This window comes from Hippichthys cyanospilos, chromosome 11 (genome assembly GCF_059441005.1).
Source record: "Hippichthys cyanospilos isolate Australia breed blue-spotted pipefish chromosome 11, RoL_Hcya_1.0, whole genome shotgun sequence".
Lineage (NCBI taxonomy): Eukaryota > Metazoa > Chordata > Actinopteri > Syngnathiformes > Syngnathidae > Hippichthys > Hippichthys cyanospilos.
The window spans coordinates 20,092,032-20,119,270 of NC_142379.1; the positions used below are offsets into that span (position 1 = coordinate 20,092,032).

The 27,239-nt window shown below is 39.5% G+C and overlaps 1 protein-coding gene across 3 annotated transcripts in view; it reads right to left on the reverse strand.

The window, feature by feature from the left end:
* igsf5b (immunoglobulin superfamily, member 5b) overlaps window positions 1-26,582 on the reverse strand; it is a 41,686-nt gene extending 15,104 nt beyond the window's left edge. For all 3 annotated transcript variants that reach the window (XM_088428537.1, XM_088428536.1, XM_088428538.1), the window contains exons 1-8: window positions 26,444-26,582; window positions 25,503-25,598; window positions 23,400-23,708; window positions 11,540-11,667; window positions 9,106-9,271; window positions 8,825-8,956; window positions 6,283-6,316; window positions 3,797-3,885 (exon numbers count right to left, since the gene is read on the reverse strand). In XM_088428537.1, the coding sequence (XP_088284663.1) occupies window positions 3,797-3,885; window positions 6,283-6,316; window positions 8,825-8,956; window positions 9,106-9,271; window positions 11,540-11,667; window positions 23,400-23,708; window positions 25,503-25,551 (907 nt within the window). In that variant the 5' untranslated portion in view covers window positions 25,552-25,598; window positions 26,444-26,582. The remainder of the gene's footprint in view (window positions 1-3,796; window positions 3,886-6,282; window positions 6,317-8,824; window positions 8,957-9,105; window positions 9,272-11,539; window positions 11,668-23,399; window positions 23,709-25,502; window positions 25,599-26,443) is intronic.
* Window positions 26,583-27,239: the final 657 nt, after the last annotated feature.

Consider the following 27,239-nt stretch of genomic DNA (forward strand, 5'->3'; position numbering starts at 1 on the left):
AATCACCTCACATTTTTATCATTTAATAAAACCCTTGCTTTAGGTGCCTGGATTTAACCAGCAAAGTTGCTCCTCATCAAGTCAGTGATTAACAAAACTGCTTTGCAAACAATAAAGTTGTATTTTGAACCTTGAAGTACATAAAAATGTGCATGCTGGAGCCTACCCTAACTCCCTGAACTAGTTGCCAGCCAACCGCACAGTCCACACAAACAAAGAATCATTCATATTCAATCACACCTAGGGACAGTTTAAAGCATTCTGTTAACCAACCAACATTTCCTCTACAGTCAATTAGCAGCAACAGACCGCCACTCCTAAAGCCTAGCTTCCAATTTCTTCCAGGATTCAACCCTGCAACCAATTCACCCACAAATGTGTTTGTCCACTTTTACAGTGTGCACTGGTGAAAAACTTGCGCTCGCACCACTTAACTACATGTTTGAATTACCAGTAGTAACTGTGTGTTGCAAAGGCAAGCTTCAGAATAAACACACTAAATAATAAAGTTCATGCATGCTTAGCGGTGTTAGGCTTTGATTTTAAGTTGGCCTTCAGAGCTGAGGTTGCAGAGTGGCTTGTTTTTATTGCCATCGCATCACAATGTGACCAACATCTACCATCCATCATCAAAACAAATCATATTCAATTGCTGGTTGAAGATGCTGAGACACTGCTAGTCAATTACGGAGTTATTGTATGATAAACCATAAGTATTCAGCATTTGTGCTAGCTGGGGCATTCAAATGCAGTCACACATTTCAAACTGAGGCAGGAAAAAGTCCATCATTAAATTTAATGTTGATAGTTGCAAAGATGTAATTAATGTGGGGTTTTTACCAATCTATAAATGCTGACACATCAAAAATAATGATGGGGCTTAAAGGGAGTATGTGTAATTTTTCAGATGCACCTGTGGGACCTTTAGGGGCATTACAGTTAATCCAGCAAACACACTCCTCTTCCTGTGGTCTGTAGATATAATGGACATGGTGACCTCCGGAGGTGTGCCAACCCCCATGTAATATAATTTAATGATAACTAGACCTACGATTATATTTAAACACACAGTTGATCATTAAGAACACATTTATTTGCAAGTTTTTTAAATTTCTAATCATTTCATTTATTCATTTTTAATTAAAAAAGTCTAAATCTGACTGTCACTTTAAATGACTGATATTTTGCATTGTTAAGACTCAAATAATGAGTCTTAGGTAAATGGATGGACCTTCACTTATATAGCGCTCTTCTACCTTGGGTACTCAAAGCGATTTACATTAACTAGTCATTTACCTACTGATGACGCAGCCTCAGGAGCAATTGGGGGTTCAGTGTCTTGCTCAAGGACACTTTGACATTGTATTGATGGTCGGGGGATCGATTATGTTCATTGCAGCCTCAGGAGCAATTGGGGGTTCAGTGTCTTGCTCAAGGACACTTTGACATGGTCTTGATGGTTGGGGCATCGAACCCACAGCCTCTCAACTGGGAGACGACCACTCTACCACAAAGCCATAGAACCCCCCTCCCCACGTCTTACGTTCTTGTGGTCGGTATGTCAATGAATCCAAATAGATAACAAACATGCCTTTGATGTTAATAATGCCCATAAAACTTACCAGAAAAAAATTGGAGCACTTTTGAATTACCCAGAGATTCCACTGCATGTGTCCCCACTCCACTCCGCTGTGGTCAACATCAGCAATGACTCCACACACCCGCGACCATTGCTTGCATGTCAAAACCACCGCAATGCACCATGCAGCTTAACACATTCCTTGGAAAGTCAAACTACGCATGCGTGGGGATAATAAACTTAGAATAGATAGAAAAAAAAAAAAAAAGTTTTCTAAACTTCCGGAAACAACCCAAGCTCCCTTTTGCTGAAGGTTTGCTTGGACAACACTTAATTACATAAGTCTCCGAAGGCGACTGTACATGGGTCCCATTCGCTGTGAAGCTGTGAAGGTTGAGCTCAAACAGCATAAAATGTATGGTCAATGTATGGTCAAATCTTTTTTTCCTTTCAGTGCGACCCTCACACTCTCCCTCCTCTTGCGCACACATTTATCAAATGCGCTAACATATATTTTTTCAAAATTCAAAACAAATGTGAATAAATGAAAAGACAATACATACTCAATATGTTACACATGCTTCATTTACAATGTGTGAGTATACGCAACGTTCGTTTTAACTTTTAAGTGTATTAATTGAATCACGACTCAAACAGTAAGATATATTTTTACACACATTAGTGCCAATTAACAGGAGCAAAGCATTTGCTCCTTTTGTCTCAATGGCAATGGCACAGACAAGGAGAAGTAGTCACTTTTGACTTCATCCAGTCAATCAGCAAAGGAGAGGACAGAAACAGAAAGGATGTAGGATGTAGACCACGTTTTTTTTCCTGTTTAGTGCTTTGTGAACTGTGGAATTGACCACGGCGGGCAGCAGCGGACCAGATTTTTCAAGTCTTGTGTAATGCTGACGGGCCGTGGCTCAGCGACGCATCGGCAACGCAGCGGCGACAGCGCAGTGCGGCAGACACGCAGCATGTGGAATCGCTCTCATTCATTAACATGGCTGTGCCGTGCGGGAGCGGAGAAGTATGCAGTGGAATGGCCTCGTAAGTCCTGGTGTTAAAACACTTAACAAAAGCAATATTCAGAGCTTCTATGGTATGCAATTTTATTTTATTTTCATCGTTCTGAGTTTCCCCTGCAGTATGCTCACACATCCCTCATTGGGAAACACTGCATCTGAGGCACTCAATGAACAATAACAGCTGGCCCCTCTGCATTGAACAAAATAATATTCACATAAAAGCTAAACCTTTTTTTTCCACTCTTCTTTCATCCGTCCACCGAGTCTTCCATCTATTCATTATCTTAGCCATTTGCCCTCACGACGGTCGCGGGCGGGCTCGAGCCTATCCCACCGGTCTTCGGGCAGTAGATGGGGTACCACAAAGATGCACAAAGACAAACAGCTAACCAGTCACAAGTAGTAATACACCTATGGATAAATTAGAATGCCCAATATACATGCTTTGCATGTTTTGGAGCGTGGGAGAAAACTGGAGCACCTGGAGAAAATCCTCGTGGGCACAGGAAGAACATGCAAACTCCACACAGGAGGGCCAGAGTGAGAAGCAAATCCATGACCCCTACATTAAGGGGCAGACTTGTATGCCATCCTGTCTTCTTTCAAAGTTATGATCGAAGGACGCTGAGTTTTGAATTGCTCGGCAGGAAACCTCGCAGAAGACCAAAGATGAGGTTTACAGATGAAGAAGAGGACATGAAGGAAGTTGGTGAGAGAGAAAAGGATGGAGGAGACAGGATTAGATAGAGGCATTTGATTCGCTGTGGCAATCCCTGAAGGGAAAAGCCAAAAGGAGACGATACAACAGTAAATATATTCATGCTGTATGTCCTCAAGAAAGTACAATTTTTCACGACAAAGTGAAAAAATTGGTAGCACTTTTGGTAGTTGATAGTGTCATCTACTAACTATCAAGTTAGTTTAAAGCCTTAACATAACTATAGTATCTTGCTCGGTACAGAAGGGTAAGTTAGTTATATCTAAATTTGCACATTCTTATTTTATACTTTTGTCTTTAAAGTTCTTGAGTGTGATTTTCACTTTTACTGAGTACTTTGTCTTACTCGAGTGATCAGCAATAAGACTACTTTTTCATTTTTACTTGAGCCTTAAATTTCTAAAGGAACAGTAGTCCTAGGTGGGCACAATTTCTGCTTCTCTAGCCACCTGTGCTAATGATACTCACCTGTTGTAGCCTCTGTCATATATCCCAAATTGACCCTGCCGTCTGTGGGCTCAACAGGCAAACTTTGTCCACTGTTTGATTGCTCTCTCCTGAAATTATCCAGATGCATATGCAAAGATAATGTTTAGCTGAGTTATTTTTTCAAGAGAAGGAGTTTGATGCTCTTCAAGATCAGATACTTCGCATACTACGCACACATGGCAACAATTTAAAAGTTTATACTTCAATACAGTCAACTCCGTCAATACATCACATGTGGTACCCAGAGCAGTGACCACAGTCCTCATCTTTGGCAGGCAAACCTTACTTTACTGGAAAAGATGTGGTATTGAAGACACAGTATGGTGTGGCCATTACACAGTGCAAATTAGATTAAAAAATAAAAAGGTTTTTAAATGAATGGCAACACTCATACAATTCTATTCTTCTGGAAGCAATCCCGGCAACAAAAATGCACTCGAGATTGTGGTGGGCAATGCCCACTTCCATCTGGAGTGTCCATCCTATGCCACCAAACCAGGTTGGCACCTGCCCTGCTCTTGAATTTCATGTTGAGAATTGTGTGTTCCTTGAACCATTTTCAATGCAGTCTACAACAGCAGCACCAGCACTGCAGCCCAGTGGCCTGCAAATCTGTTCTGAGCTTCATGGTTGGGGTTTTGTCTTTAGCCTTGCATCTTCCAGTTGGCCTTCTTTAGGTGTTCCACCTCTCTACTGGATTTAAAAGACATTAATTCTTTGTCTAAATGTGTGTATGTTAGTTTGAATGTGCCCTGATGGCAACCAGTTTAGTGTGTACCCTTCCTCACGTCCAAAGGTCAACCAGAATAAGCTGCAGCTCCTCCGCAACCTTAGGCAAACTGCTTGCTGTTCACCTTTCTGTATGGCGTATACGAACATCTTTCTTGGGTTGAGAAAAGAGTTGCCAAGGGTTACCTCCACTCAGGAGTAAACACTCTTGTCAGCAGCAAAGAAAAAATGAACCTAAACTGTACACACTGTTGAGCAAAGCTTTTCTCCTTGTGGCTCTTACTTCAGCGGTTCAAATCCCTCTTTAGTTGAGACAGTATGTGCCAAGGGTAATAAACTCAATATTTTATTTTATTTTTTTATTAAACTTGCAGCCAAGCAACATTGATAAAGCTTCGGCATTTCAAATAGTAGATACTTTGGCAACTGCTTCTCGAAAATCTACCAGGGATATTGTTTCTTATTTTGGGCTTCAGACAATCGTCACTTCCTGGTTCTCAAAGCCACTAACGTTCCCGGTCACTTGATCCTCGCTGCAGGCTGTGCTTCCAAAGGAACCAACTCAGGGCATGGCGACATCAAGAGCTCTATTTCAAGAGGTGCCTGTAAATGATATCTGTGCTGCAGCAATTTGGTCTTCACCTCACACACTGGTTCAGTCTATCGATTGAGTATATCTTCTGGAGGTGTAACACCTGATTGCCCCCCTGTGTGTCTCAAGTACAGCAATCACACTGAGAGACAGATGACTGTCGTTACAGATTATCTCCCAAAAGCCGGTTATAGATAAATCTGACATGGCGCCATGGCAAAAAGTACAGTATTTCACACTTTTGCAGCTTTTGAACATTGTTCCTCTCATGCAGGGAACAGAATAATATTGTATATAATATTTATGTTACCATTCAGTGTCTTCATTGTTGTATATTTCTTTAAGTTTCTTTTGGTTTGGCTTTGAGGTTCCACTGAATTCTGTGAGTAGAATGAAACAGTTGGTTTCACCGACAAATCGTGTTAACCTTCCAGATCATTCTTCAACACTTTCAGCATTTTTTGCACCGTCAATTTGTGTTTCAGTTTCTGATCCATGCCACAACAGCAAACAAAATGACCCTGAACCAAATGAAGAAGACACAAACCATTAAGGTAGACAAGGAAACAAGGAAGGCAATATTACTGACAGCAAATAAGAACAAGAAGACACCAGCTATGCTAGCAACCCAAATGCTATATCTAGCATGGTGTCCAACCCGTGTCGTGACTGTATTGTTTAAAAAGTAGAAACTTTGGATTCGTGTAATTGGATTTATGTTCATGTTAGAGAACAACATAATAGAATGGATAACAGGTTAATAAGATTTTCAAACAGCTTCATCTCCAGTTGGGAATAAACAATTTCATCACAAAGCAGGTAATTCATGATAGGCCTTGAGTGCAGTGTCAGTAAAGAATATGTTATTTGAGACTCAGTCCTCTTTCTGGAAATCCTATAAAATGTTGATCGACTGTGGACAAAAAATGCGGACAAATATAACAGGTGCTACAGCTGCCTCTTAAAAAAAAAGCCTAAGACAAAAAAAGTTTATATAGTACGAATTATTTATTATAACAATTTATGTCCTTAAACAACATTAAAAGTACCTTCACCTTTAAGGAAGCTTTGTTGGCAATCCTGCTCCCACAAGTGATAAGAGTTCATTGTTTGAGGAAATGCCCAAAGACATTTGAAATCTTACCTTATCCTCCTCTGGGCGTCCTCTGGGCTTCTCTCTGAAAGACAAAGAGAGAGAGGTATTTTGAGCATAGTAATAACACAGTCAATTTCCATTAGACTGACCACACAGCATCAGTGCCATCTCAATGCAACAAAAAAAGGGCTTCACTAAAGCACACCAAAAATGATTCATTTTGGATTCTTCTCTGACAGCCTCCAGTTAGCTGAGTGTTAATGAGTTTTGTAGCAAGGCATCAAGATCATATAACAGGGATGTAGAATATGTAAGCCTCATGAGACATATAAAACCGATACTGTTGCAGGGAGAGAAACTGCCTTTGCCGTTATATAATATATCCGCTCTTACTCAAGTCTCTGAGGGGACCCACAGAAGCTCCTTGAGTTTTTATTTGGGTTTTTTTCCGCAATAATTGCAAAGCACACATTACTCTAAATACAGCCCAATTTAAGAGAGTAGCAAAACACCTTCACTGAGATGCAAAACATTGTGCTTCAAGAGCTAAAGCTTTAGGATGTAAGAACCAAAATAAGGGTAAAAAAGGAGCACAGGAATAGAATCAGCTGCTGGAGATAATCCATACCTGTCAAGCTGTTAGCAACGACAATGAAGAAACGGTAAATCAAACAAGACCGCCGCGCGCCAGCCTTCTTTCTTTTTTTTTTTGGTCGCAAACTAGTGAGTTTCGATGCTACTCTGTGGATGTGTGGGCCGGCTGGGTTTTTTCTATGGCATCATTCTGTTGACAAAACGAAAGCACACTAAAACATAGTTTTTACAATAATACGGATTGATACAAGCTTCAAAGAAAGGTATGGCATATATTATGTTGCTTGAAAACAAGACGTAAAAGTGGCTGCCTCCAGCTTCTATGATTTAAACACTCATTTGACATGAAGAAGCATGCCTAAAATGTAGCTGTGTCAATGACCTAAAAATCAATGAATGCTTATTTTGCTGCTAAGAAAACTGGTAATTTCCGCAACATGCAGAAATGATCTTTTGCCATTTCATCGCAGAGCACAATGTACCTCCAACAGTGGCCGAGCACTTCACATTGCACGTGAAAACATGTTTCCGAATTATAAAGCTGCAAAGGTACGTATATTGGGAGTAAATTGGAATCATTAGGTTTATGTTGAAAAATGAAAGAACAAGCATTATTGATTGTGGCTCTTAGGTTTTTTTTTGTTTGTTTGTTTTTTAGAATGAGATATATATATATATATATATATATATATATATATATATATATATATATATATATATATATATATATATATAAGGGAAAGTAAAAAGGCAAATTGCTAGAATTTATTTAATAGTTTTTATAATAATTATTTATATGTTTTGAAAGAGTAGCAATCTTAAACCAATTTAAGCCCACATTCTGTGTATAACACACACATGCACGCGCACGCGCGCACACACACACACATGCACACACACACACACACACACACACACATATATATATATATATATATATATATATATATATATATATATATATATATATATATATATATATATATATATATATAGAGAGAGAGAGAGAGAGAGAGAGAGAGAGAGAGAGAGAGAGAGAGAGAGAGAGAAATACACAGGTATGAGTTTTTTTATGTTTAAAAAATACACGTTTTTATGGTTTTTATTTATTTTGTAAAGAAAACCGGCAGTTTGTAAGGCCATAGAGCCTTGGAAGTTGATAGGTACATTATGGATAACCCCTTTGCCTTGAACCACATCCTGAGTCAGTTGCACTGCTTTCCAATCAGTTACAGGAATACAACTACTTTTAAATGTGTGACTCATGGCAATTTTTTTGCTGTTGTGCTGAGGAGAGACAAGCTTCCTCCGCTTTCAGTGATCCCCTCAAAGTGGACACTCCAGAACTGTTTCTTCCATGCCCTGGTTCTTAACCATACAAGTGTTTATACTGCATAAATTCAACTGCCCAGCCATATTAGATACTTCCTAAGTAATGACCACGATGTCTGTCCACATCAAAAACCAGATTAGGAGTTGCAGTAAAAATGTCACACTGACTTAATGGAGGTAATGAGGTTTGTAGCATTTCTTGCCACAGTCTGCCATATCCAGTCAGTTCACTCTTTGTCACCTGTTTGTCAGCCTGCATTGCTTTCAATCAGAATAATCACCACCAGGTGCAACCAGTTAGTCGCACTGTATATAGCCTGCCTGCCCTGCTTTCAAGTGTCAGATTGTTTTCGACATGCAAAGCTTTCATGCACACCCACACTGAGGGTTATACTTGTTAACGTTCATCCCCTGTCCCGATAGTTACCTTGAAGCTTACACCTCCAGTTTATACTAGCCCTAGCACCTATCCTGTAAAAGTATACATTTCTGCTGACAACTAATGTTCTCTATTCGGTCAGAAAAAAAATTGCCTGTCCTTTGTGAAAGTGATCACCTTGCCTCTTCATTATACTTTAATCATAATCTCTGTTCAGAAATGAGAAAGGGAAAGGTGATACTTTTTTTTTTCTTGCGCCAAAGCAATTCAAAGAAAAGTGCATACTTGCTTGTCTCCTTTCTTTGTACCAGAGGGCGGTGCAGATGCAAAGCAGGAGGAGCAGGAGAAGAGCAGTAAGGGAGGACGTTACCGCTAACGGGACTGTGCAATCATCTTCATCTTGCACCACCTCTGCAACTGAGGAGGAAAGGTCACATTGAAAAAGAGTTGCAAACTTGCCACTGTGCATGTGAGCTGCAGTTTTGTAAACAGTCTATGATAAGAAAAGTGTTTAAACTGCTGTGGTGCATTTTTGACAAAATAATGTGACGCGGGTGTTGTCTCACCCACTGTCAGACGGACGTTGTTCATCACTGGCACGGAGAGAGCGGACACAAAGGCCAGACAGTCAACACGTGAGCTTTTTGTCGCAGTCATGCTGAGGTTGCTGCTCACACTGAAGAGGCTCTTTCCCATCTGTTCACTGCTTAGGCTGTATTCACTTGGGCTCAACTCCACACCATAGCCCAGAGAGACAAATGGCATTGTTAACTGGTGCATGTTGCTCTACTGGAGATGTTCCAAAATAAAACTCCTAACTCAATCATGTTATTGCTGAGGGCCAATTCTGAATGTTTATAAACAATTTTTAGGTTCGTAAACAACAGGTACCAGGACACATCAAGTCATCGTTCTTGCTGAGGGCAATTCTGAATGTTTATAAACAATTTTTAGGTTCGTAAACAACAGGTACCAGGACACACTAGTATGGCAGAACACGAGTGACTGCCACTAACATGAGCAGATTCACTTGGCAACTGATCTTGAAAAACATTGTCGGTGTTGCCACGTTAAAATAGAATTTCTGTACCAATAAATCGAGCTACACAAAAGTCAAGATCAAGTCATCATAGCCTTGATGACAAGGGAATAGACCATGGACCAGTTTTACTGCCCAACTAATGTCAACCGCAAGTGTAAAGCGTTTTGAGTACCTAAGGCAAAAAAGTGCTGTATAAGTCCATTTAACATTAACCAAAGCATAGTCAAGCTATGTGCATGGGTGGAGTTTTCTTTCTTTATATAATTTCGTAAAGGGCTGCTTTTAAAACTCAATTAAAAATACTACTACTAATAATAATAAATTCAATCAATTGATTTATCCAATGACACTGCAATGAAATTACATCTACCTGTTTTCACATAGTTCAATGACTAGTCCACCTTCTGTCGGCAAATTGTCATGTGCACGTCAGACAGGTATTACAGAAAAGTCTTGTTGGAATGCCCAGCAAGGCACAGCACAGTCTGCTAAATTCCCAAACACGGTAAACGATAACCTAGACTTGCCCCGGCATGAAAGAGAAGATGCATCGGTTTTCACACCAAGTGCATGTATGATAATAAAAACCCATCAACTATGTATTGACAGTCAAGTAACACACCAGCCAACAAAGGAACCACTCAAAGGTAGGCTACGGTCATTTTTAAAAGTATAGCTTTTTGGTTACATCAACAGGCCAAGCTTTAGGCTTTTTTGTGCTATGTCCTGAATTAATAAGTCAATAACCTAATTTCATTGGCTTTACCTGAATTAAATGACATGGAAGAGTTTATTTCCTTGTGGTGTCATTGGTGGCTGCTTCAGCTTTATACACCAGTGACAGCCATCCCATCTGTAACATTCCTAGGATTCAAATATACATTGTGTGCTTGTCGCTGACATCCTTCCAGTAAGAGGCAATGCTGTTGGACTCAGTTCATCAGCCACACTGCCCTTAATTGACTTGATTCTGTGGCCAGTGGATGTTGAAATGCTGCAGCAAGGCCCATCTGCACCACCCACAGATCACTGGCTTATTTCTAAGGGCTAGTTAGAGCCCACATTTACCCTTGCTTCTTGGCATTATCTTCAAGTGGTGTTTTTAATTAGACAAATGTAGACCAAACTTTGTGTAATCAACAGCCACAATAGGCACACCCACACATTGTAATACACGAGGAATTTGAAATGTCGAGTTAAAGAGGCAATCAGTAAAACAGAGACCTCTACCAAAGCCCCCACCCCCCAAATCCAAAATACAGCAATTTGACTGTTTCTAAGGCTTACTTTCCGGTAATGTAAAATTATTGGTAATAGTTAATAAACATTCAACACAACAAAACTTTTTTCACCCCAGTTCCATTGGCTGTATATGTTGGCTCGCTTGGTCCTCAAATTGCAAAATTTGAGGCATATATATATATATATATATATATATATATATATATATATATATATATATATATATATATATATATATATATATATATAAACTGTAATTGTCAGTAATCAAAATTTTAAACTAATGATGTCTTAGTAGAAGTGTAAATGTATAAGTAGAACTAATGATGGCAGCGCCTTTAAAATATTGATTACAGACTGAGAATTACATGGACGGGTGCAGACAAATGGTGGACCGGCAATTTATTTTAAATTGCCTACTCTGATTCTAAGCATCATTATCCATACAATGGCAGAATGTTGGACTGTAATGGACTGGAATGTATCTCAGTTCTCATTCGATGGAGGGAATGAAGTGTCAGTTGAACAAAGTTTATTTTATCCGCCACATCCATAATGCAGACATTCAAAGGCATCACACAACAACAGGTACAGTATGACAGCTGAGTTGTTGCAAATTCTTAGCCAGACATCTTAGCCTGACATTAGCATCTCATTTTTATTGATAGTAGTGTAACAAATATGTTGAGCATGAATGATTCTTGTGTGTTTTTTACCTTTTTACCATTGACTTCCCAATGCAAAGAGGGTTCCGGGTACCATCCCACAGCGGCACACACAAAGTGGACCATCTCGCCTTTTAAAGCTACTGGTTTGCCTTCAGATACTGTCACAGTTCCTTTTTCTGAAAAAACATCCAAACAGGTACAGTCACAATCTTAAATACAGGCAGGTCCCTTGGGTCTTTTTGATTTTATGGTGACGAATTCCCCAAAAAGGATTTAGCACTGACAACATCCAAGTTTGTATAAAAGATAAGCAGCAGTCACAGCAGTCCCTTGATAGGCCTGTTTACTTATAGGAAAAAAACAAACAGTTGATTGATTGAGAACCTTAAAGTGTCAAAAGCCTGAAAAATGCTTCTCATTTTTCCACCTCATCTAGCATCCTGCCAGTCAAATAAGTCTCGATGGAGCATATAAGAATTTAGAGTCATAAAGAATATAATAATATTAAACTGTTAAACTACAAAGGTCCTAAAGTGTAATGGGAGAAAAACAACAACATTGCATTTACTAACTTCCCTTTCTATTTCTGTCTTCCCGCACAATTGCCATTGATTCCATAGTACAGTGATACCCCCTACTTCGCTGTTAATGGGGGCTGTCAACCCCCCGCGAAGTCTGAAACCCGCGAAGTAGGGTATCAGTTCCTAGATTTCTACACACGCCCCAATATAGCCTGCAGTAACCAGACACAATCCTTTTTTTTTTTGCGTATTTTATTTCCTTTCTCCTATTATTTAACATTACATTATCCTTATTAACATAATTAAGAATTATTGTATATTCATTAAATAACTAATATTACTTAAGTTTGTTGAGAATTTGTTCTCAGGACAGGTTATTTGCACCAAGACTCCGGTGAAAGAATACGCAAGTCATCCTGTTGAACTTCACATTTATTTTGACTCAAGTATGGTGTACCATGTAGTATCTGTTGAATAATAAAGCAACAACAATCTTAAAGTCAGTCAACTAACACTTAATCTATGAATTTACTGTATTTTTGGCCGGCCGACATTAGCGGGTTAGCAACAACTAACAACAACTACTAACTATAAAGTGCAACCTCTACACAAACGAACACAGAAACAGAATAAACACTCATCGCTTACTAAACATAAGCAGTAGCGTGCGTTATCAACATAAATGATAATAAACTATAAATATGAGCTTACGTTGTCATTCACTATGTCACCGTAAAGAGCCGAATGACGCACAGAGAACGTAAAACAGGAAACGGAAATCCAACGCGACCCGACAAATTAAAAGCATGCATTTAAAAAAAAAACGTCACGAACTCTAACGCTTGAAGAATTCTTAACATAGTTAATAACTAATGTTACTTCGGTATTTGATGACAATACTGACAATACTGTATAATGTACTTTTTGCTTTTTTCACTTTTTGTACATTTTTGCACATTTTTTAAATTATATTTTTTATTTTGAAATATTTTTTATTTTTCATGAAAAAACCGTGAAGTACTGAGACTGCGATATCTGTGACGGTGAAGTAGGAGGGATCACTGTACTGCAAATCTTAGCAAGGTATGCATTTTTATTTGTTATTTAGCGATTCTGAACTTCAGGGTCAGTTTGGTGACTGTAGCTTTCAATGTGCAGCTATTTGACAAAAGACAGTGGGTCATTGTTTGAGAGTCGTGGAGGAGAGCTTCGAAAGGTTGGTTTTAAATTCACTTAAAAATAAAGCCAAATAGCTTTACATGGACGATAAACAGGATATTATGTCATTGCAGCAAGTCAAAGTGCAAATTTCACACATTAATAATCTATAAAAAGTAGTCATAGTTAACCCTGTGCATTAAAAAGTCTAATAGCAGCTGGGAAAAAAAAGTTGTTCTGAATTCTGAAATTCAGTGGGACTGTGTTGTCACATGACGTTCTGATTGGCCAAGTATGACTCAGTTTTATACCTGTGGTAAATGCTCTTGAGTGTCATGGTCTAATAAATTAAGATTAAGTAAACATTTTCATGATCACGCGAACCACTCGCCAGGTCACAAAGAGCGGTCTACAGCCACAACAGAGAATCTAGCACCCAACATCACCCCACCACCCTCTAGCTGGCGGTCATTGGTTCTAGCAACGAGGATGGAGGGCCTTAGACAGTAAAAGTAAAACCCGCAAAGTAGCGCCCCCACTTTTCAATTTTTTTTTTTTTTTATATTTGTTTTTGATGTGAAAAGTCTTCATGCTATGCATATTATTTATGACAAATATTACTGCAGTACACATACAGTATTTACTTAAATCTTAAATTATTCAACCTTATAGCCCTTTCCTTTGAAGTCTCTCACAACTACGGTCACATTAGCAGTGGCCTGGACGTTGAAGTCAAATCTGTACATGATCATGATCATGATAACGATGGAGATAACAATGATAACAATAATTACTTGAAAAACTATTTTATTTTAAAAGAAATCTTGGTAAGAGATTTCCAGTGGTCTGGTGAACGTCTGCTATGTCTCTGCCTCGACAATGTGTTTGCCTTTGCTATGGGTGCATTTGATGACTAAAACAGCACAACCCTGTGGGTGTAAAAGCGAGATTACAACTCCACGGAGACGTGCTGTGTAACTCACCCCGGCACATGTTGTTGTCAACAGGCACGAGGCAGAGACAGAGGAGCAAAGACGACGTCCACCAGGCAGTTGGAAATCTCTTACCTAGATTTCTTTTATAATAAAATGGTATTTCAAGTGTAAACCCTCCAATGTTAACATGACTAACTAATATGACGGCAGCTGCGCGAGACTTCAAAACGAATGGGAAACAGTTCACTTACTGTACAGTGTATAAGGTTTAATCATTTAAGAATTAAGTAAATATGTGTACTGCAGTAGTTCCACCTCTGAAGAGGGCCCCTGACAAGTGCATTTATAGTTACCTCTGGCATGCATCAAACCGTCAGCGCATGTCTTTTCGCAATACAGTAAAGCCCCCCCCCCAAAGAAAGACCAAGGGCGCAAAAATCAAAGGGCAGAATTAGCAAGGCTTTTGAATGTTGAGTCACTCAAAAGGTAAGGTTCTGTATTTTTTGGCTTTTTTTGGCTTTTTGGCTTGGCACAAACTTGATCATTTACATAAGAAACTGGACTCAAGATACAAAAAAACTATACGTAAAACCAGTGGCGGGCTGTGACTTTCACAAATACGCCTTCTTTGATGTCAGACTTTCGAATAAATAGCCCCCATGCGCACACGTACGCATTACTGGGCTCCACAGGCTATTTTCCGGAGCGTTTAAACTTCAATAAACCCGCTTCAGCCATTAAACCTTGTCATTATACGTGATGTTGTCAAAACTTTAAAAAACTTAAAAAAATAAATATCCACAAAATTTTATGAAGTCAAAATCACAAATCTCAGCTTAATATAAAAATAACATCATTATATGTCTTTACTATTAAGTGAATAGGAACATATAAAATAAACTAACTCACCAAAACAAACAGTGGTCACATTCAATCAGTCTTTTCAATATCTTCCAATTTTTCTTCATTATGGAGGTCCCTTTCTCTTGGCACTGAGATGTACAGTGTATTCACTCGGGTGTTCCAAAAGTTTTTTAAAAGCACCGTAGCGCATTGGGGAGCTCTCTTTACCTTTGAACCGAGATGTATAATACTGTATATCCACTCAGGTGTCCCCATAAGTTTTTAAAAGCACCGTAGCGCATGTGTCCAGCTGTGCTTTGGTGCCTCATTGCTGCTTGGTTAAACAATAGAGGTTTGCAAATCCTGTGTAGCTCCAAACACCAAATCGATCCTTTGCATACAAAAGGCATTCCCAGCAGAACTATTTGCCAGAGTTAGCTCACGCCTCTGGTGGCCCAGTCTGAAATATGGACAATCACGCAAAACCAACACCGCGTAGCTTGCTTGTTGAGCATTGCACCGCCTTCCTGCAGTGAGCATCCACTCATGTCATGTTCAACGTAAGGCTTCTAGATGGCGATCTCATGACTCGGTTGGCCATTATCGCTGTCTATTAAGTTCTACGGGCTGCTCACATATCCATCTGCGCTTGTGCAGAAGCCCGCGCCGTGTCGATGCGAATGCCCTGGCTTCTGGCTCAGGCAGATTACATACAACCTGGTTAGCTGAATTCTAATTGGCTAAAAACTCCAACTTAAAACTACAAAACTAGAATGAGCGTAACCAAATGGATATTTTATGACACGAAAACAATAGAATACGGAGAATAATTTTATATGAAAAAAAATTATACATGAATTGAAATTGACGTTCGTTTTCGTTATTATAATTATTATAATTTATTATGATAATGCTGTCAGGTTATGTTAGGCCAGCAGAGAAGGCATTGTTGGCCCTGACGGTCCACCACTGTGTAGACCATTCCAGGGTATATTGGACCATACCAAGGTATGTTGTATTTTCATTTTGACCGCCGCCAGTGTGATGAATGTCCTTCACTAGCTTAAGCCCAAACTTTGTTGGATTTTGTTTGTACCCATCTGCAAGTGCCTGTCAGTTTGATGGGGTGTATTGTATTTCACAACTTGCTGCATTAATCAACAGCAATTTGTATTTTATAACCACAAATGTGAGAGTCATAATAAAAGGTTGCAGAGGAAAACTGCTACAGGCGTGCACGGTTCACCAGTTGATTCAACTCTTGCACTTTTTGGAATGGAATCTCAAAGGAAGGCACAGCTATGCGGAGTGGTGTGGGCCTGTTAAGAGCGAATGGAAAAACGACATTAAGGAGCATCCTGCCCTTAGCCATCTGATAAACTGTTGAGAGTTGCCCTTTGTAAGAAGAGGAACCGGAGGCTGTATTCCAACTATAATGGGGAACGTACACACACCAGCCTTTCTGGCAAGGTCTCGCGGTGCAGGAAGGTACGGTCCATCAGGGAGTCGAATCTAAGATTCAGGAAGAGCAGTGTGGTTTTCGTACTAGCCGTGGAACAAGCGACCAGCTCTACGTCCTTTGCAGGATCCTTGAGGGTGCATTGGATTTTTCCCAACCCTTCTACATGTGTTTTTTTGGAATTTAAAAAGGCATTTGACTGTGTCCCTCAGTGAGTTCTATGGGCGGATGCTTTGGGCATATGGGGTACCAAACCCCCTGATATGGGCTGTTCGGTCCCTGTACCACTGATGTCAGAGTTTGGTCCACATTGCTGGCATTATCAGATTCATTGAGAGTGATGTTTGGGCTCCACGAAGGCTGCCCTATTTCATCGATTTTGTTCATTATCTTTACAGACCACCGTCCTTAGATTAGTGATGGAAGGATGGATGGATTGATAGATGAATGAATGGATGTGTTCAAACTACAGTATGTGAAAGGGCTAAAATGTTTATAAACGTTTTTAAGGTCTCTCTTTGCAGCAGACGTTTACCTATCATCCATAAATCTGTGGAATAAACCCCCCATGGTAAATAGCGCCTCATTCTAGCATTGGAAGTGACTTGTTTGCTGCTTTATGCTCACTGTATATGGTGGGCCATGATTTAAGAGCATTCAACAGTACTGAGTGGTTCACATGAACATCTTTACTTTTTAAAAAAAGACAAAAGAAGGGTGGCTAAAGAAATCTCCTATATGGAATATTCCAACCGGAAATGGGATGTGCAGGAGATTTGTGGCTCTCTTCCAACACTCTATATGCAGCTGCAGTACACAAATCACAGAGTTGCTGACTGTTAAGTGGACGTGGCAGGATTCACAGTTAATTCCAAGGCCGTGTCAGGTCAGAGAAATCGTCTGCTTCCAGCCAGTCATCACCATCATCAGAGGGTAATGGTGTGTGGTGTGTGTCGTTGAGAGCGTAGTGCTGTTTCACTAACAATACTTTTAATAAGTGAACACGTCAGTGGGGATTTGCAGATTTTCCATGCAGCATCTCTTTATAATGTATTGGAAAAAGTGACATTGCCCCCCCCCCATCCCCCCGTTGTCTATGTGTCCATACAAATCTTTTTGCATTTAATGGTTTGTCAACTCAGCAAAGACATTTGTTTCAATGAGTCTGTAGGATGCTGTGTCAGCAATAATAATTAATATTTTAGGACATATATTTTTTATTAAAATACTGTGCCGTTTCATATTATAACATATCAATTACAAATGACTAGCAAGATGTTGAGCTAAGAAGATTCCATGTAACTCTACTGGTAATATGTTGTTTTAGGTAACAATCCATCTACTGCACAGACTTGGATACATCATCACTATTATATCCTAGAATCATCGGGTGTTTCGGGTCCTGCAACAGACACCCTCCTCCAGGCGACCCGACCAAGGTTATCAAATCTCGGCCTGTGTCCAAGTGGCCTTCTACACCCACTACAAGCACAGCCACCTGGAGGCTTTTTCCACCACCCTCACATTGTTACTTTTGGCTCTTCTATGGTTCTCACGCATTATGCCTAGCATTCCATATACCTTGCTCAGGAAGTAGCTGGCAAACCCTCAACAGCCCAATCTCCATTGGCATGCACCTGGGTTTCCACCCCATTCTTCCAACAGTCCTCCAGCAGCTCCTGCTGCTTCTCCCTCTTTCTTTCCTGGGCCTCCTCCACCCTCTCCTCCCAGGGAACAGTCTGCTCCAGCAAGATGAGTTGCTTGATGGCCTTAGCTGTTACATGGACATGCCTGCTGACCTTGATCCCCTTGCTGATTGCCTCAGCAATGGATTTGAGAACTTGGTCACGCCTCCATCGATACTGGCCCTTGCTTAGTGCCTTGAAGCAGCTGCTCAGGATGTGTTCCAGCGTCCCTGTTTTGGAACACTGGGGTCATGAGAATGTTTCTTTTTTGCCCCATGAGTGGAGGTTGAATGGGCTTGGGAGGACATCATAGACCTCCTGGATCAACTTCTTGATCCTCTGGGGATCCCACTGCCAGATAGCCTTCCAAGTGACTCTTCACTCCATCCCCTGCTTCCACTTCAACCAGGCACCCTGCATCACATGGTCACTGCTCTACTAGTTTGCTCTTCCTCGACTGAAGCTCGTACCTCTTCCTGCACCAACCTCTGCCTATCTCTTCCACTGGCGGGTTGCTGGTTGGCTCCCAAGTCCTCTACCCTGTGTCACTGTCCCAGGATAGCATTATGTTTCAGCCATGACTGCTGGACCGCGTATGTTGTTTCATTCAATTAAACCCATTAGCTTTTTAATATCAGATAGTTATTTGTCTTTGTATGGGACCTCATATGTATTGCATTGATCACACTATTTGTTTCATTTTGAAATTCCCAAGTTATACAATGCTGTGCATAAGTATTTACCACCTTTCTGGTTTCTGTGTCTTTTGCATATTTCTCACTCACAAAGATTTTTTTTAATCAAACCAACATTAATATTATGCAGATTTTTTTTTTTAATCAAACCAACATTAATATTATGCTGAAATATCACAACAATACATAAAACGTGGTTTCTAAATAATGATTTCATTACCGGAGTGGGGGGGTTCTGATACAAACTTATCTCACCCAATGTGAACGGTAATTGCCCGCTGAACCTTATAGTGTGTTATTAGTAACAAAAACTGAGATCAAACCATTGTAATAATTGATGCTGAGTGTTTCACACATGAGAAGGAGTTTTGGAGCACTCCTCTTTTTGGAGCACTGCTAATTAGAAGGTTTTCTAGCATGAACTGCTCGTATACTACAGCATCTCAATAGAGCTTAAAGCCAGACTTTGACTTGGCAACTCTAAATCTTTCTTTCTGAGGTGGACTTGCTGATTGGTTTTAAATCACTATCCTCCTGCATGATGCAGGAGAGTTTGAGGGCACAAACTGATGGCTGGACGTTCTCCTTCAGAATCTTCTGGTAAACAGCAGAATCATTTTTTCTGTCAATCACAGCAAGTTGTCCAGAGGTCCTGAGGAAGGAAAGCAGCCCCAGACCATCACTGCTATTATCATGCTTTTGTGCTAGCATCATGAGTTTTTTTTTTTATGTTGTGTCATTTTTATGCCAGATATAATGGATGGCACACCTTCCAAAAAGTTCAATTTTGTACTCATCAGTCTATATAGTGTTGCTCCAAAAGTCTCAAGATTGCTTTTGGACAAATGTGAGACAATCCTTTGTGTTCTTGTGTGACCTTCTCCTGAGTCATCATTACACTCTTGGACTAATCTGGTCGATCACTCCTGGGGTAGTTTGCCACTGTTACCACTTTTTTTGCATTTGTGAATAATGGTTCTGACAGTGGTTTGCTGAAACCCCACAGCTTTGAAATGTAAGCTTTTCCAGACTGATATATTTCAACATTTTTTGTTATTTCTTCTGGAATCTCTTTGGATTGTTGCATGATGCGTTTATTCTTGCGATTTTGTAGCCCACTTCATTTTGCCATTAGATTCTGTTTAGGTGATTTTAAAATCAAGAAAAGTGGGATGGTATTTATTTTTTCACTTGGTGTCAGAGATATAAACTACATCTTATATAGGGATATCCTGGGGGTTTTTCAGTGTGATTTTAAAATTGGTTTGATGAAAAGAAACTTTTTTAAGTCATAATTTAAAAAAAAACTGAAATCAGAAAGGGGCAAATACTTATTTTACAGCATTGTAATTAGATGTAATTCTTCAGTTCTTTTCAAAGAAAACTACAAACAAAGCAGCTTCAAACACATGCATGTTTTTCTCTGGTTGAGCTCATATGTTAGAACAGCAGCAGTGTGTGGGTGGCTACAATCAAAGCAACATTTGCTTCTTTTTCCCCCTCTCATCAAGGTTATTATAGTCGGTGTATTTTTCAGCATTGCAGTGGAATTTGGTGGTCTTTGCTTTTAACCACATGTCTTCTACTGTAAATGCAAGAAAAGCAGCTGAGCATTCTTTTTCTGTAAAATATGTTGCTTTCAAACATCTCCCCCTCAGAAACCCTGATTTCAGTTAGGTATACATTACAATGTCAGTACGTACTCAGTAGATTTGCAGTGTCTTAAAAAAAGATTAGACTTGATCTTATGTCGTCAGCATTAAGCAAGATTCATTACTAACTGAAGTCAAAAAGCAGAGAAGGATTCGTGCTTACCCCAGGGCTATTAATTACCTAAAAGATAAATAACAGTCCGACTCCTTTTAAAGGGTAAAGACTTCCCGTTAGTCCCAGGCTGCTCTAACGCAGTAATGTGGGCTGACGGAAGTCTGCTTAAACCAGTGTCGAGAGAGATTCGTCCTCGTTCTAACTGCCTAAGTTCTAAGGTGCAAGCTCCAATCTTACAAAGTAACTCTTCGAGATGAAGTTGAAGACATAAACGCACCTGTTTCTAAATGACTATCTTCTGGTGAGAAACATTGCACTTGAAATGGCCAGGATTTGATTTAGTAGTCTTATAAAATTACCCAAGCTGATTTTAATAAAAACAGCCAGGTGTGAGTTATTAGTAATCAAATGAATTTTTACAAAGTACATATATACTTAGCTTAAATGTATACCCTGATTGGTGGTGCGCACAGTAACCAAGCACATTTCCAAGAATTCACACTCATCATTGTAATTGTAGTTCACTTTGCATTTCGTTCAAGTTTTTTTCCCTAACGACTTTCAGTCATGGTTTGATAAAACAAAGTTCACACGTGAGCTCAAGTCATCTGCCACATACACATCAACCAAGCACTAGTAGAAAGCAAGATTTTGCTGCGCTTACTCCACGAGATAATGTGTTTTTCATTGCAATTTCTTAACTTGTATCTCACAAACATATTTGCATTTCCTGGCTAATAGCCAGTCAGAGTGATTGTCACCAACACTACATTGCCTACAGAGATTGAGTTCGTATTATTTCTAAACTGCAACATTCCTAGCTTCCTTACATTCCTTACATTTAAAAAAGAACATTCAAAAACTTGCTAAATCGTGATATCAAGGTTTTGCACAAGTGACATAATGCTGGCTGGGTGGTCAACAAGATGTGTTAAAAAAAAGTACTAACTCCTTAAATTGCGGCATTTAAAAAAGTGAAAGACAAGGTATGAATAGTTATTTTAATAATAGTCTTTACCATAAGTTTGGTTCTGCCAAGTTAGACCAGCATCCCCCAGCAACCCCCCCCCCACCATCGTGACCAACACACCACCAAGTGATAATCAGTTGACAGCTCGCCCCCTCTCTTCACCCGAGCGTTCAAAAAATGCAGCTACAAATCCAATGATGCAACCACAAATTCAATCATCAAACCGCCATCTAGGGTGTCCTGGTGCTAAATCCACATCTTGGCCCCTTGTGTTTTAACATGATGTTTATTATGCACAATACAAGATGAGAAGTCCATTACCACAACAGCGCTCAGGTTCCGATCGGGGGGCATCCAGGTCTCACTGTCATTGCCCATGTGAGCATTGAAGTCCCCAGCAGAAGGAAGGAGTCCTCAGAGGGAGCGCTCTCCAGGAGACCCTCCAAGAACTCCAAAAAGTGTAGGTACTCTGAATTGATACAATCTCCTCCACTGCAGTCAACCCCATTGTACAGGCGCCGACTCGGGAGACAATAAGTATGCCCACATCTACTCTGCGCCTCTCGCCACGGGCAACCCCTCTCGAGACGACTGGCAATGGAGCCAGTGGAACGTAGTCTGCTCGGGGAAGTGAACCGAATAAGAATTTCATTGGGTGGTATTACTAGACATATAACAATAAAACTCATGAATCTTGAAGTTGTGTGTGGAAGCGAGGGAGAGCAACACGGCAAAGAGCAACCAATCAAGGGTTCAGCAAAGCAGTTCAGCACACCTCCATTTCAAACAAACTAGACGGGTCCAAAGATGACTACCCGTGGAGGAGTGACGACAATATTTGCGCAAATGATGAGCAGGAAGGAGAGGACATCCAGAATTTAAATGGGAGGAGATATTTGGCGTGTCAGATAGTGACAATGACTTAAAGGGCTTTTTGATGAATTCGTTCTCAACTGTATCAAAATATGAAGCACTGAAACTTCAAATTGTTTAATTGTTGCAACATTAGTTTCAGCATCACGTTCTACGTACATTGCCTCACACTTGTCTGGTTTCTGCCCCACCCCCTCCCGCCTTAACCGAGTATGTCATTTGATATACATTGAATAAATGTGTCTAAAAGGGGTCATTTTGTCATTTTAATAACACACATCATGTGTTTTAACTGGACAGCCATGATATGTGTAACCACTAAAGTCAGGGGTAGACGTAGACTCGCGTTTTTGTAAAATCCACCATCCAAATTGAAGTAAATAAGTGGGCGTCGGCTTATACACAAGGTCAAGTTTTACACGGAGAAATATACATTTTGCCCCTTTCTGTCGACTAAATATGACATACACTAATGGCTCAGGTAACAATCAATCACAGCTCAGCATTGGAGCGTCACATGACCAAAAGCAAGAAGACAGATGAGCACATGATTAGTTGGAAACCAAACCTTGAGCACATGTGACGTCATGTTTTTAAAGGTATTTATTGGACATGAAATATAATTTTGTTATGAAAATTAATTTGTGACAAAATACTCATGCTTGACAGCTGATAATAACTAAATAAGGTTTACGTTTATAAAGACAATTATTATTGTCTGAACATTTTCAGGATTTATCTAGAAATGAAACACATCTTTAAATAAATGTTTGGGTTTGTTCAATTAAAATTGTAACTGTTCAGAATGACTGAAATATATATATATATATATATATATATATATATATATATATATATATATATATATATATATATATATATATATATATAAATAGAGAGAGAGAGAGAGAGAGAGAGAGAGAGAGGAGAGAGAGAGAGAGTGCCCATGCCCATTTAAATATGCATTTTATGCATTAAAACGGACACAAATATGAGGCTGACCTTGAACAAACAGGTTCGCTGTTTTCTTGTCCTTGCCCTGTAGGTTACAGCACACTTGTCCCTCATGGAATCTCTCAACACTCTTGAGAACAAATACCCATCCAGCTCCATTCCGGCTTTCCTCTGCCGTTATGTTGGGGATGGGGGAGGAAAGCACACCATGAATTCTGGAGATGGTGACCACCACTGTGCTGTTCAGCTCCCACAGCATAACATCCCAGTCTGCACTCTGGGCACTGCAGGTAAAGCGGGCCTCGTCCCCACGAAGGACAGTCAGGCTGACGGGTAACAGCTTTAAAACAGCCGAAACTGCAAAAGATTCAAAGGAGAAAACTTAAGTTACTGTTTCAGCACTTAGAAGAAAATGAAACTGCTCACGTCTTGGAATATTTTTGTCATAATTAGATTATTGTGACTTTCGCAGACTTTTGCATTATGGGTGACCAGGCTAAGCCAATCATCAAAATCATTGAAAGGCTTGCAAATGTCGTAAGTTGGCCGCTAGCGCCAGACAGCGGTGTGGACACAAAAATTTCAATTGCACGAGTTGTCGTTGAAACGATTCATGCAAAATTCTGGGGAAATGCATGATAAAACATTGGGTTTTCAATATGTCCAAAATTGACAATATTTCCAATTTGGAATGTCAGTAAAGCCTGACATGGTGTAAATTTGACACCTATAAGGTGTACCTCTCGACTCCCCGTATGCAAGCATTTAGAAGAGACGACAGAGTGGTATATTCAAAGTCGTCATGTTTTGACAAGCTATGCAATATTTTAGCCTCCTTTTTTGTATGCTTTTTCTTTGATGTCTCACATAAAAAACATCAAAAAGCCAGAGTTGGGTCAAAATGTTCCCCAAGGGTTAATTATGCCCAGTTCTGCATTCAACCCAAATTTCTGTGGAAACAATATCCCCACAAGGCTGGTCAATACCTTGCAATACAAACAAGTGTTGTGCATGATGTCACAAGAGAACTCAGCGTAGGATGTTCACATTGCCAAATTTACCCCAGTCCTGGCTCCTTAGTCCAATATGGTTAGGTTTATAATAATAACAAAAGTAGAATATCTCAACATTCTGAACAGTAAAATTATTGCTCCATATCCAGCTGATGGCATTTTGGTGTCCAAGAATCTATGTTGAAGTCAGCTGAGAACCATCACTGAGAGAAAGTCCTTTAGTGGGGTTTTTACTGTACGAGCAAGTGGATGTCAAATATTTCAATTTATGGCAGGTGAGTCTGGAACATACCCCTTGCAATTAAAAAAAAAAAAGGTTCACTGCTACAGAATGGAATTGGAGGAAAGTCGTTCAACTCCAAAGTATAAGGGGAAAGGCCATTTTGAACTTTCATCTCTGAACGTTGAATTGTTTTTACATTTTACTCTGGCTATTGGTCCACATATTTTTACACGCAAACAAATGTAAACCGCATGTAAAATTAGTAAGGGGTCAACAATGGTGCCATTTTGACTATGGAACAGATCATTTCCATTTTTTTCTAATTGGAAAATGTTCTTACCGATTTGAAAAAAAAAAAGTGAAATGGACAGCATTTTTGAATGGGTTGTGTTCGACAAGATGTTTCATCGTACACTATTGGTAGTCGCTCTTACAAGGAGAGAGCTAGCTCATATCAACATGCAAAGAGATGTGGACTAATTAGTTTACGCCACAATACTCAGGGTGATGTATAACTCCTTTGCGGTCAACTTGGCATGCTGGATCATAAATTATGTATCCATTTAGGAAGTAAGGTCTGAGGAAAAAACATCTGGGCAAAGCAAACAGTTTATTGCTATCAGAGAATGACACATGAATGAGCAGTATTTGAGCTCACGTCTACTGGGAATTAAGGTCCAGTGACTGTGAATTCCCATGGCCAATGGTTTCATCTTACTTTTATTATTTTGAAGAAAATTCATAAAGTGCTGCAAGATCATGAGGGGCTCCTCTAACTAGATGGTCTGTGGGTGTGAACAGAAGTAGTGCCGCACTTCAACATAAGCACTTTAGCTGTTAATGCATACTTTACTGGCCTCCATGACATTATTGCCAGCCAAACATGCGGCAGTTTGCTTTATGCTCAACTCTTACTTTGAGTGCTGCACAATAGAAGAAACACAGACGGAACAAAAATGTCCATAATTATGCATTTCAATGAAGGTAACCATTCATCACTGCAGACAGGACCTGAAGATAAAACAATCAATGACTGCATAAATTGTGATCAATAGTCATCATGGTTTAAACACTTCTTTAAATCAAGTCAAATGCTATCCGGCCAAAATGTTAGGTAGGTCTATGCTTATATACTCTAATGAGATCCATTCCAAGAGATGTATCAGCATTTCTGTTTTTACAAATATTGCTGAGTTATTATGCTGGTAATGTGTTTGAGATATACTGTATGCCTCCAAGAAACACCCTTCCTTTCTAGAAATGTCAATTCAAAGCACACTTGCTGAAAGCATCAATTCTAACTGAGCGATTTAATTTAAGTGAAGGGAGATTTTGTTTATAAACACGATGTATTAGATCAATAAAAGACATTTAAACATGTAGATGGGTATAGCCAGCTCATAAAGTGTACCGTTAGCAAGAATGCATATCTAATCAGGCAGAAAGTATTGCCCCATTACACACAGAATTATTTCTCAATAATAATAAACCTGGCTATAAAACAATGCATTAAAATAGCAAGTAAATCAGAAGGTTTAATTAAAGCAATGGGGAAATGTGGCCACTTAAAGGACTGAACAGGAATTCCTGTGGGGAAAGTAAAGTGAAATGGTGGCTCCTGTAAAATGTAGTTCATCTCACAGTAAGCTTCTTTTTGCAATCAGAAAAACTGTCAAATACACACATAGTAGGTCGTATAATAATGTGTGACTTCAACTGTTACTTCTGGTATTTTTAACCAGTTTAACATGTTTTTTTAGTTTTGATTATTATGACTATTCAATTCTTGTATATGTTAACTGTTATAAAGTATGGCTAAAGTAAGTCTAAAGTATGAGTAAATTTGTCTGACTTACCTCATCGTCATTGTGAAACAGCAGTAAGGATCGCACGCAATGATTGTATTTCAATGATACAGGTACATCTATATGTTTGGGGCTCCACTACATCACCCAAAACTTGTTAAATATTAGCAAAATGAACTTTGACCAAACCAAACTAATGCCGATACAAACACACACACACACACACACACACACACACACAGTGTGACTCAGACAGCAAACAGTGGCCCTTATCAAGACATACACTACTTCCCAGGGTGTAAAAAAATAAAACCCAAAAAATGGAACCCCACATTTGATAACGCATCTCTACTTTAAACCACAATAAAAGGTATTAATTGAAAATCATATTTAATATGTTTCTGACAGCTCTCGTATGGGATTTTTATGAGATTGAAAAGTGTGAGAGAATAAAGATTTCTTTGCAGAGGCGAGCAAACAGCCTTGTGCTGTCAATGAGCACAGTACATCATTTTGTTCAGCAAAGTCCAGTCAGCGAAGAAATATTCACTGCAGAAACATGCGTGTGTGGTGATGAGTTTCAGCTTCAATTCAATTGCTACAATTCCTGTAGCAATTTCGTTTTGGTACACCTGTTGTCGAAGGTTCAAGTAATTTCCTCTGGCCAATTGCACATTGCCAATTGCACATTGCAGCATTTTGGCTCAATACGCTAAAATTATATACGTTCTGTAAACATTTCAAAATATGGATCTGCTAAATATCATTGTATTATGCATACAATCCCTTCACCATCATGCATTTTATGAAGACCATGAAATTACTTTATAGGTATTGTCAACATTTT